The sequence below is a fragment of the Canis aureus genome, chromosome 9 (assembly GCF_053574225.1).
Source record: "Canis aureus isolate CA01 chromosome 9, VMU_Caureus_v.1.0, whole genome shotgun sequence".
Taxonomy (NCBI): Eukaryota; Metazoa; Chordata; class Mammalia; order Carnivora; family Canidae; genus Canis; species Canis aureus.
Genome location: NC_135619.1, coordinates 64,379,637 through 64,392,039, shown reverse-complemented (window position 1 = coordinate 64,392,039; position 12,403 = coordinate 64,379,637). Strand labels below are relative to the sequence as shown.

General features: G+C 41.3%; 1 protein-coding gene and 1 long non-coding RNA gene across 12 annotated transcripts in view; one reads left to right on the top strand and one right to left on the bottom strand.

The window, feature by feature from the left end:
* The window catches only part of LOC144321037 (uncharacterized), an 86,625-nt gene extending 84,628 nt beyond the window's left edge, over positions 1 to 1,997 (top strand). For both annotated transcript variants that reach the window (XR_013386742.1, XR_013386743.1), the window contains 2 exons: positions 817 to 955; positions 1,713 to 1,997. This is a non-coding gene — a long non-coding RNA (uncharacterized LOC144321037). The remainder of the gene's footprint in view (positions 1 to 816; positions 956 to 1,712) is intronic.
* Positions 1 to 12,403, bottom strand: part of TDP1 (tyrosyl-DNA phosphodiesterase 1) — an 83,959-nt gene that overhangs the window by 63,536 nt on the left and 8,020 nt on the right. For all 10 annotated transcript variants that reach the window (XM_077910332.1, XM_077910325.1, XM_077910334.1 and 7 more), the window contains 5 exons: positions 12,137 to 12,180; positions 11,322 to 11,377; positions 9,584 to 9,680; positions 5,862 to 5,896; positions 914 to 1,006 (listed from right to left, as the gene is read on the bottom strand). In XM_077910332.1, the coding sequence (XP_077766458.1) occupies positions 914 to 1,006; positions 5,862 to 5,896; positions 9,584 to 9,680; positions 11,322 to 11,377; positions 12,137 to 12,180 (325 nt within the window). The remainder of the gene's footprint in view (positions 1 to 913; positions 1,007 to 5,861; positions 5,897 to 9,583; positions 9,681 to 11,321; positions 11,378 to 12,136; positions 12,181 to 12,403) is intronic.

Here is a 12,403-nt window from a genome sequence, read left to right as displayed (position 1 = left end):
GGACTGCACGAGCCTGGGCAGTGGCAGGGAGCATTAAGGCAGGGGGGAGGAAGACTGGAGAATTAGTGAACTCTGAAGGGTTCCAGATGAATAAAGTTTCTTCTAACCCTGGCGAAGGCAGAGACATACAAAATGGCTAAAAAAAAAAAAAAAAAAAAAAAAAAGCAATAAAAGCCAGTCAGAAGGAGGAGCTTAGGTGGAACAAATCCTTAAAACAACAACAACAACAACAACAACAAAAACCCAAGCCCCTCTTCTAAAAAGTACTCAGACTAGAGCTAGCATAAGTATACCAAGGACTAAGGGTTAGTAATAAAATAATATAATTTAAAAAGCATGAAAAAATTTCAAATTCAAATTTTCTTTTGGAGATTCATGACCATATGAACATGTTAAAGACTCTAAAAAGGCATTAATTTAGATTTCTTTTATGGAAAAATAAACTCGGGATGATGGGAGGTTTTTAACATGATTAACTTCTAAGTTTCCCTTTAATACCATTTGGGAAATAGGCAAGCAAGAATGCAGCAGGTACTGGGGCAAGTTACTGATGGGCCTCACCAGAAAAACAGATTCAGACCTTTCATTTTACACCCCCTTTCCTGACTCAGAGCCTTTGTATATGCTGTTCCCTGTACTTGCTGTAGAGTGTGAATAATCCCATTTTTGTAAGACCTGGGAAAAGCAAGTATTTATGTTTACACGTATGATAGTCACGGATATGTATGTACTCAACTGTTAACACTTGAAGCAGTGGACCTGGGGGGGGAGGCAGTAAGATACTATTTCCAGGTCTGTCTCTTTTTTATGCTACAGGTGAAGTTTTTGTGTTTTATTTTGAAACAATCTAAGAAAAGAGTCAAGTGAATGCCACCCAGAACCACTGCTGTGAAGTAAACAGAAGCCTACAAACCCCTGAGTTTTCTGGTGCCAGTCGGCATGGATGAGGTTGGAGGTGTGTATGACCACCCGGAGGCCTTCTTCATACAGTAGTAACATCATTTTCCTTTAAAAATAAGAGAACAAAGGCATTAATGCTGTTAAAATATATGCTATTTTTACAGTGCAAATATCATAGCTAAAGGAGTTCTCAGACCCTTCTACTACTCAAACTTAACAGTTACAACCTTCATTTCTTCTACATGTTATTAAAATCAAAGTCTATTTAAGTGATAGGTAGAAAACCACCTTCTGAAATGCTCTGAGTAAACGAACTTTTGCCTCATCCTGCCCACATGGCCAAGCCTGACACTTCAAGCCCTTATCTATTCAGGACCATGGAAACCTTGTCCAGTGTTTCTCAAAGTATGGTCACAGCCTCCTGCTACTACATCGTAGCTAGTGTTTTTTAAGGTGCTACAATAGAGGGGTGCCTGGGTGGCTCAGTTAAGCATCTGACTCTTGATTTTTACTCAGGTCATGGTCTCAGGGTCAGGAGATCGAGCCCCACCCATGTTGGCTCTGTGCTGAGTGGGGAGTCTGCTGTAAGATTCTCTCTCCCTCTCCCGCTTAGGCTCTAAAATAAATAAGTCTATTTAAAATAGTTAGAAACTCAAATATATTGTAGATATTTAAATAACTGGTTTCACAGCATAGGAGTATGGACACGTGTGATAGACTATGTACACTGTACTTTTTAATGTGGGTTGTGGTTTGGAAAAGTTTGAAAATGCTTCACTATCCTAAGACTGATCTTTTCTCATACTCCACAGATGCCATACTCATCACCAACACGGATCTAGCCTTGAAGTCTTTCCTTTTCTTCATGTACTCAGATGAGACCCAGCTGAGTCCTCCCTCTGCCATGGGCCTTCCCTCCAGTCGTCAGAGTGCTCTTGTTTTATTTCTAGACAAAGAAGGAAAAGGATACAAACAAGAGCTTTCTACTTGAAGCTAGAAGACCTAAGCTCTTGTCATCAACTGGAGGATGTAGGACCCTACGGAAGTCACTTGGTGTCCCACAGTTTCTCACTAATAAAGTAAAGGATCAATCCCTTCCTTGCTGCCCAGGGTTTTGAGAAGGAATCATAACATGTGTTCATGAAATGAACTCTCCCCCATGTGCATTTCCAGGACTCCTTCAGTGCCTTGCTTCATTTCTTCATCTACTCCTAGAGGGCTTTTGGTCTCCCAATTGTTTCATGAATCGAAGTTCTCACCCTGTAACTAGGGATTCACTTCTCAAGGCAGTAACTCTGCCTTATTTCCATTGGGGCCAACATGCTACTTAATACCAACTGATGTCAGTTCATGCATTGGGGCGGAGGGAACTAACCACTGGTTCTCTCCAAATAAACAAAACTGAATTGTATATGGACAGAATGGGGTTAGCATAAAAAGATACTGCAAAGAATAGAAAAGAGAATGAGATATTTAGCTCTTGCCAAAATTAGAATTTAACCCAAGCTGGCAAACAGTAAGTTAATGCAAAGCTGGAGAAGTGACAGCTGCTGAACCAATCTTTTCTCCGTTTATGAAATGGGCTTCCTGAAATCTGGGCAGATTTACACACACAGTTGCCAAATCAGCAGCTGACTGTAATTAAGAATAAGGCCAGTTATGAATCCAAGATTTAAGTTTCACAAATATTTCCATTAATCAAGGCATCAATTATCAGGAAAATCATGTACTGCTGTCAGTGAATCTTATCCAACAGGAGCGTGAAGTATTCTAAAGAGAGCCATCATCTCAGGCAAAGTGGCAGGAGCTAATAAAATCACAATTAAAAATGCATAAGAAATGAAGTCTCCCCTGAAGAAATGTTGACCTGCATATTACCTGTTAAGTTGTGGGGGCAGTAAAAGGGATAATTTCCAAACCTGGAGCTATTCCAGTAAAGGGGGAAGAAAACCAATGTCTGCAGAGCACCTCTGTGCCAGGCATTCCAGAAGCTCTCCAGAATACAATACACATATCTCCCTGGTGATCCAGGAGGCATTAACAGCCTTATTTTACAACAGCAGAATCTATGGCCTGGTAGGTACTGGGAATGATCAAAGTTCCTGAATGAGCCAGAAGAGCTTGTTTGGATCTCATGGGGTGGGACCTTCATCTCACTAGGCATGGCTTCCACAGGGAAGTACAGGGCCAAGGACACGTCACACAACTGGCAAGTGTGTGGATGGGTAGGTCAATGTGGGACTAAGTCCTGTGTGGTGGGAGGCCTGGCTACAGATGTAAGCAGAAAGCGGTGCCTGACCACCTTGCAGTCTGCCACTGGCTCCCAGGCAGACAATTCACCATTTGGCTGCTTTGGCTTCCCCCCTTCCCCACCGATTCTGAGCTAGAGGTACTTTTGTTCCCAGCTCTGGGGGACAGTGAAAAAGTTCAGAAATCTAAAGCTCTGGGTGACAGGCCCTGAGACTGCATGGCATCCTACAGGAACATGGATAAAGCATGTTTATTGTATCTAACAGGGATAGTGATGGGGGTTATATCTTGGTTGTCTTCAGATGTTTTGTGCACAGTACATGGTCCAAACATCTCTGCTAAAGTGGATGTAATCTCAAAGACTACTTCCTACTTAGTATAGTAACTACACTCTCAAGTTGGGGAGGCACATTACACTCCAGCACTGCGAGCTGGAAGGTTTCCTCCTTTTTCTAACTCCTAATATTTTGCCTCTCATCCAAACACTAAGAGCTACGAGAACTATTAAGTCTCAAAATAGGGATCCCTGGGTGGCGCAGCGGTTTAGCGCCTGCCTTTGGCCCAGGGCGCGATCTTGGGGACCCGGGATCAAATCCCACATCGGGCTCCCGGAGCATGGAGCCTGCTTCTCCCTCTATGTCTCTGCCTCTCTCTCTCTATCATAAATAAATAAAAATTTAAAAAAAAAACAAAAAAAAACAAAAAACACTTTAAGTCTCAAAATACCAGAGCTGTGTCTCATTACAAGTCATTTAATCAATTCTTTAGAAATTTTTTAAATGAGCAACTGAGTAACTTCAAGACATGAGTTTAGTCTTCAAGATACTAGCATTTTAACAAAATGTTAACTATGTGGCTGGGAAGGGCTCTGTTGTAATTACTTGCCTAGGCATTTACAATCCTGAGTAACTGCTAGGCTCAACCCGCCGGGGGCGGGGGGAGGGGAGGTGCTGGGAAATCAATATTAGCTAAAACCAAATGAGAATGAAGAGTTAAATGGGTCCTTGTCCTGTCTTCAACAGTAGCTGGAAGATAACTGCTTATCTACGAAGGACCTCTAGTCTTCAACAGTAGCTGGAAGATAACTGCTTATCTACGAAGGACCTCTATATAATGAAGAGGACGGACCAAATCATGTGTTAAGTAGCATAATAAAAGGATAGCCCCTCTAGGATCAATCAAACGTTATCATGCTAGATCCTGGCCAGACCCAACATGCTCAGTCCCTCACAAGACTCACGGTGTAATTGAAATGAAGATGGAAGACGCAGGCTCTCATACATGCTGGTACAGAACTGCAGCGTGATGGTGCCCACAAAATGCTGACTGCTGGCACAGAATGTGGGGCCACGCAAGAAGCTGACACTAAGGATCAGCAAATCATGTCCAGGGCCCAAATGGGGGAATTTTAGAATAAGATTTATGCTAGGGGCCCGGCTAAGGGTGGTGAACTAGGATTCATTTGGTGCTATTCATTACGGTCAGGACGTCTTGCTAGGACAGGCTGACTGCCGCCATCCACCACCAGGGTCTCTTGTGATGCAGGGAGGGGAGCCTAAGATACCCACTCAGTCTACTCAAGGCTATTTTGTATCCTATCTATCATCCTGTGATAAGTGCTCCATAAAGAGTAATTTATACCTGAGTTAAACGCTTAAGTTCACAAGAATCCTCAAACCCTATCCTGTTAGAGGCTGCCCGTCAGGGATGGTTGGTAAACAAAACATTGACTCAGGAGGATTAAAGACCAGATAAGATACGGTGGAAAAGCATCCTCTTATGAAATAGCTCAGCCCTTCCTGTTCTGGTTACTTTTTAAAACAGGCTGTATGCTTCAAACCATATTTTGCCAAAGAACTATGAACATATTTCCTGATTTCGAGTCACTGTAACATCAAGAAAACAACGGCCACAAGCAAGACTTGGGACTAATATTTCGACAGGTCAGAATCCATCCTTGGAGATTCCTTGTTGCCCTAGAGACTGTTACCTGAAGGGACATGCTTACAATTCCAACCCACTTCCACTGCTGGTTTACAAAAATACTGAAATAGGAACAACCATATCTTCTTTTTCTCATTTATAGAACAATTATGTAAAAAGGCTTAGTAGAACAGCCGCAAGAATTAACTGCAGTAGGAATCAAACTGATCATTAGGTGCAACATGTCATGTAGGAAGTAATAGAAGATCTTCTTGCCCGGTTTACAACATCTCAAAATGGTTCTAAAAAATTTCTGAGAAGTTTTGAGCAGGGATAGGCATCAGTGTCAAATTAACAGCTTTGTAGTTTATCACAGCATGGAGCTGACCTAATATTCTATTTAATGCAATTCAGCATCTTAAATCAGACTTTTTTTTAAGTAGTGGAATCCAAAGGCACATGACTGACACCTAGAGTCATCTGTAACCTCGACTACACAACAAACCACCACTGACTCCACCCCGCCCCTGCCCCCCACTGGCTGGAAGGGGGGTCCTGAACAGAAAGAAGAAACCACATCACAGATTCAGATTTTCACATTAAGAGCCAGAATCCCAGGACTTTGTCTTAAGGCTGTTAGTAAACAGCTCCACCGCCTCTACTTTCTTACGGATGTTCTTTTCCCTGGCAAAACTGTCACCTGGGAGTTCCTTTAAGGGCGCTTTCAGAATAGTGTCCTTGGCTCTACTAAAATCACACCCTCTCCCATCTTGTAAAAATTTGCTTACGTGTGGTGTGTTCCAAATGCAATATCCAACTTTGCCTAGGATGAAAAAGAAGTTGAGTCACTTATTTTTAGCAAACTCAATATCCTTACCTATTGGAAATTAAGTTAGAAAAGGTTTGGGTCAACACTGTTTTGAGTTGTTTTCACTGCCCTCTAGTGGAGAGGCCCTGGACTGACAATACAACTTTTATAATCCTATCCAGTGAGGTTCATTAGTTTTTTAATTAGCCAGAACGATTTGATATATGCTGAATTTTTTTTATGCTGAATTTTTAATTAGTCCTCAGAAGAAGTCTGTTACCTTTAGTTGCCAAAAAAAAAAAAAGGGGACCGTAAGCAAAGTTTTAAAATTAAGATATTTGGCTTACACAGAAATTAATGTATCAGAAAATTTCTAGACCGTATCTAAAATGAACAATGTGGTAGTAGCATACATTTTGATGTTAAAACGGAAGTTCTCATACTGATAACCTAGCGAGTGCCGAAAAGATAATATATTCAATCTATTTTCCTATTACAAAATGATACCTTAAATAGGAATGGGTGGAGAATTAAAACATTTTTAGCTAACATTCAGTATAGCAAGACCTTGGTTAAGCAGAATACATCTCAAAATGTAGGTTATGAAAGAGTTAAACAAATGTCAAAACAGTTTAACAGTGAGGAATGTGGACACAGGGACACAAAAATCCCATCCTTACAACTTCGGGAGACTTTGCAAAATACTTAAGTCTCTATGCCTCATCTTTTTTCTCTTTACAATGAGGGTGCTGTTAGAGGATTCAGAGTTTTAGGAGGAGATGAGACAACTACATGGACTGTCTAGAAGAGAGGGCCTGCATGGAGTAAGCACTCTAGAAATGGAACTAAGTACTTCTAAAAATCAAGCTCCCCACCCCAACAGGGCAGGGATGGACTTGTTTGCTGGAGGCAGAAATAGGCAATTAGAAGACATCAGGTTGAGTAGGACACACCTGTCTTGGGGATGCTGAGACAGGTGGCCCCGCTCACTACACCCTTTAAGCTCAGTGTTTGGGGATGCTCACAGACCAGAATGCATTTGTAGGCTCTGGCCACACAAATGAAGAGAGATCAGAGAAGAGTAGGTCTTTAAAACTATAAAATTAGAATGAAGACTGCCTCTCTATAATCTGGTATTTGGCTCAGAAAATGCAATGGTCAAGAGATGGCTTCTGAGTTTAGTTTTGCTGGCAGTTGTTTGCTCTTGGGCAAGTCTAAGCACAAGGATAGTAACTTCAACAGGTAATAGCTAACAGATGCTTTTTGGGGGGCAAATGTACCAAATCCTTGGTACTACAACTGAGTGAAGAATACTATTAACAATCTATCTTAGAGATAAACAAATTAGGCCTACGGAGGTTAAGTGATGGACCCAGATGGACATAGTTAGTGGGTAGAGAACTGCAGAACCCAGGCAGTTTGAACTTTGACCACCATAAGGCCTCAATCTCTGGCCTCAGGCCCCACATGTGCAACATGGGAAGATCCGCTGATTTTCGCTACTATGCCTCAGCTTCGTCAGATGTTATGTTGCACTCCTGTCCTAAAAAGCCAAGAATTCATCTCACTGACAGGATGTGATGGGAATTCAACAGGTCAGGATGATATCACAGAACTACACTTTGGACTAGTACTAGGACCTTCTGAACAGCTCTTTGGTGGAGGTAGAGGACAGTGGGCCGTCGTGCCCTCTAGTGGCCAGCCTGGAGCACACCATCAGACCTGCCACATACTCCCCCAAACTTTCCAGTACAAGTGGCTAGTCTCTGAAAGTTTTTCTATTTCCACTGATTTCATGATTGCTTTTTAGGATTCCTAGGTTATTTTCTAACCACTATTAGTCTCATGAGCACTATCCTACTGCAGGTTAAACTCTTCTTTTGGAAGAAGCAAAAGCAAACCATGGGATTTTAGGCAACTGCCAAGCAGAAACTTATGTATAAAAGCTGAGCCATAAACATGTTGGGCCAAGGAGTGACTGTTTTAAAAACTCCAACTACATAAAGTACTGTGGGTCAAATCACAGGAAAAATTTAAGCCAGGTTTAAGATTGAGCAGACTGAGAACCTGTGAACCTTTAAGAATAACCACATACACAGATAGCATTTTATAGTTGAAAGAACATTAGAATGAGTTGGAATTCTTATATGAACAGGGAGGAAAAAAGACATTAGAAAGAAAATGAAAAATGATCTAGGTTCCATGTAGTTCACGCTTGTCAATGCACTCCAAGAGCATAAATCTAGAGGCTATTTCACTATGGCAAAGAGAAAGTATCTTATTGTGGCTGCTTGGAAATGGACTAGTCAGCTGCCCAAACAGGAAAAGGTCAGTATGACCTCAATCACTTCAGAGCTACCATTTCCACAAGAAGGAAATCATACTATGAAAAATTCTTGCTTCTCTCTCCCCAGTTTGTTGCACGACATCCCACACCCAATATTCTTTTAGGGATGGAATCAAAAGCAACTAGTCATAAAGGAAGTCCAAGACTTACAGTGTATTTTCACATACAGAATGAAGGGCATTAGGATAGAATTCTGGGACTGTAACAAGGACCTCGGCTACAACTTTTTGGCCTTTTCTGCTTTGCTTTGGTCCCAGCAAACAAAGCAGATACAGCTGTTACAAGACCACTTACTGTTCCCTCATTAGGCCTAGACATTTGCAGCTCAACTCACATAGTTTCTTAATAGGTTTACTTCTAATTTGTCCATCCTTCCAGTATAGGCCTTCGCTGCAATTCACACGAAAAAGATCAGAGGTCTATGGGTTAAGTGTCAGCAGCAAGTACCCGTCAGATAAGTTGTCAAAACAAAGTTTTAAGCTGCATTCACAGAAAGAAGCACCCACTGATTTGCATTCAGAAAACCTGGTCAGGTTCGAGAAGGACAATGACAAACTAGATGCAAACAGAGGAGTGCTAGCAGATGGGGGAATGATAGGGATTCTTGTTACAACTAAAGAAATGATGCTCAAACCTGAAAGAAAATGAAGGAGGTACAATAGGGGACTTTATAAACAGGCATCAGTCACATTTGTAGAGTTTATTATACGTGGCTCCAGAGAGGGGAAATCAGGACCCAAGCACAAAAGGTAAAAGGAGATGAGGATTGTGTGTGTCAACTTGGCCATGTCACAGTATCCAGATATTTGGGGAGATATTGCCATGAAGGTGTTTTTAGAGGAGATTAACATTTGAATTAGCAGAGTCAAACAGATTTCTCTTTGTGAACCTCATCCAGTCAGTTGAAGGCCTAAGTGAAAAAAAGACTATCTCCCTCAAGGAAGAGGAAATTCGGTCTTCAGACAATCATGGACCTGAGCTACAGCATCTACTCTCTTTTGGGTTTCCAGCCTGCAGGCTTACCCTATAACATCTAGACTTGCCAGTCCCCAATCATGTGACCTAGTTCTTTTAAAGTAAGTCTTCTACACACACTTACCCTATTGGTTCCGTTTCTCTGGAGGAACCTGACAAATACAGAGATATCAGGTCAACAAAGAAAGAAAAATCCTTCCAACTTCAAGGGCTACCCATACATAGATGGGTGTCTCAGAAAGCATTTAAGTCAAGGCTCGAAAAGTATCTGTTGGTGATGCTAGATAAAGGATTCTTGCTCTAGGTGGGTAGTTAGATTAGATGTCTACATATCCTTTCAACTCCTGGACTAAGCACGATCTCAAACAGAAGTAGCTTACCTGGCAGAGGGAAATGTTTTCATAAGGCTTGGCCTGGGCATGTAAGTGAGCCTTAGCTTCTCGTTTATCTCCGTGCACAAGCAGGATTGGTTTCTTCCTAGAAACAGATCAGAAGTATTTAGAATATATCTTTTATAAAGCTGGACTACTGACTAAAGAATGCTAGTTTCCTTACCACCAGACAATTGTTTCTGGTCTTTGTGGTGACTGAGTACGGAGCTAAAATAGAGCACTAACCAGTTACTCTTTACTAACCAGTTACCTTTACAACAGGGTCATGTGGCCTGATCCCAAAAAAGATCTGATGGGACCCAGAGAAATTGTGACTCAAGGAAATCCCTAAGTAATTATCTTCTTTGGTCCAGAAGGACATATAGTTAGCTCTGTGTTCATGTGTTTAAGTTCAGATTAAAAGATACACAATTATTGTTACTTAATAGTATGCTCTTCTCTCCCCTTCCTTTGGACCAAGCAAAAAAGCATTTCCTCATTAGACCTATATTCACTAAACTCCAACTGTGTAGTAGGTACTGCACTAGTCCCAAGATACAAGGGTGAACAAGCCCAGGCCCAAGGCATGACACAGACTTATTAATAAGTGGTTGTAGAGTTCAAGGAAATAAGGTATCTTGTGGCCGAGTTCTGCTCAATGAAATATAAGCAGGTGTTGTGTGGGACATTCAGGAGGCTGCTCAAAGGAGGCATAGCTGGGAGGTGGCCCTTGTGCCCTTTCTCCTGCCTGCCACCTGGAACAGAGACCAGTGACCTGGAGCACTGGGTGCCTTCCTGGACCATGAAGATACTTTGAGGACTTGTACAGGATGGTGGGACAGAAAGACACAATGGGTGACTAAGTCCCTGATTACCACAGCAGCCCCCAAACCAGACCACGAATGTCTACTCTCTAGACTTCTCAGGCTGGAGAAACTGTTTTCTCTCATTTAAGCCATGGTTATTTTTGCTTTTCTGTTATATACAGCTAAAACTAATCCTATGTGTTACAGGTCAAACACAAGCCCTTGAGTGACAAAGCCTCTCAGGAAATTTCAATAGAATTTTATCTGCTATTAATAAAGGTTTCCAAAATCGGATGTCCTAAATGTACCAAGAACTTTGAGGACCCTGACCAATTATTTTGCTGTGGGTATATTCCTTTACCTTACTTGCTGTTAAGGGTTTTGCTGGGTGAATGTTAGACATAGCATTGTACAGTGACCTGCCACCTGTCCTATCTGTATTCAGGCTACACCGCCTAACACCAGGCCGAGGAACTGTAGAGGATGAACTGAAAAATCCATCACCTCTGTAATCTGGATAAGAGAAGGCTCTCAAACCCCCTTCATTGGCTCCTGAACTACAGGAAGAATCATTAGCAAAGGTTCTTTGAACAGCACTGCTGTGCTAAGGGAAGTGTGGCATGTTTACAGGTCTAGAAAGCAGATAGTAATGATCTTTTCCTTCACATTAATATCAAAGTTCTTTAGATTGGGACTTGTCCTTATCTACTTCTGGAAACAGCAACAGCCATGAATGCTAACATCTATATTAGGAACACAGGAGATTAATTAGAATAGATCAACAAATGCTGTTTTTCCTATGTAACTAGGTTTGTATGATTAATAGTTTCAAAAGAAATATTAAAAAAAAAAAAAAAGATGAACAGCAGTTGCCTGTGAATCACTAATCTTGTGTTTTCGAGCCCCATTACAGTTGTTCTCAGTCATCCTGTGGTCCTCACCTGAACTCTGGTGGATACTGTTTTATGAGCCAGTCCACATCAAAGCAGTAGTTAAACTAGATGGGGAAAGAAAAGGAATAGCATTATGGGTGATTCAGCCAAGCAGAATAGTTCAGTTATTGAACTGAAAGAAACTAGACTAAGGATGAACTCCCAAGTATTATTTGTAAACCTGGACAGTTGTGTTACAATACTCAAACCTAGAATGTATCCTGAAGGGAATAACCAATTCAAGGAATCTGAATCAATGGGATAGAGCAGGAAAAAACAGGTTCTAAGGAAAGGATCCTGCAGGCTTTGGCAGTATTTCTAAGTAGTCTTACTACATATTTCTAAGAGCCCTCTGATTAATTTAAATAAAAGGGCTTAGAAATTTATCCCTTTTCCCCCTAGGTGATCATAAAAAGGACTTTTAGAAAGAACATTTCTTTTCAGCCTAACTTATATAGCTACCTTTGTGAACAGGCCTCTGGGACTGGACATTCACTAGGCTTATACCAATTACACTTGACTACAGGTTCTGCACCTCCCCAAGAGTTGTACTAGAGACCCAGGAGATTAACTGTGTCCCCAAAAGAAGTCCCTCAGGCTGGAATTCCCAGAGTGATTTCTTGATCAGCCAGAAGCTGCATTGGTGCTGGTATCTTTATTCCATGCTGATGGCTGGACACAGCCTCAGCAGAACTGTGGTTCTTGGTACCAGCCTCCTGGCACGTACCATCTTGGGGACCCCATACAGGACTGAGACAGGTCCTCCTTTTTTTATGGGGTTATTTGTCCTTTTTCATCCAAAGAAAAAACCACGATAAACTCACCTGAGCTGAAGATACAAGTGTCCCAAATAGAGGAGATAAGATATCTGAGAAGACAAAACATTTATATCAAGTTTATTTTTTGATAAGAATCATCTGGTAATCACAATGGACAATCAAAATTTGGCTGAGAAAACCGTGAACCGAGAAATGACTACAAAGTTAGACATAATGTTCCATAAAATTCGAGTAAATTTGAGTAATATTTATTACGTTTTAACGAAATAGAACATAAAACTAAAACCTACAATTTCAGAATCTGATGATTGA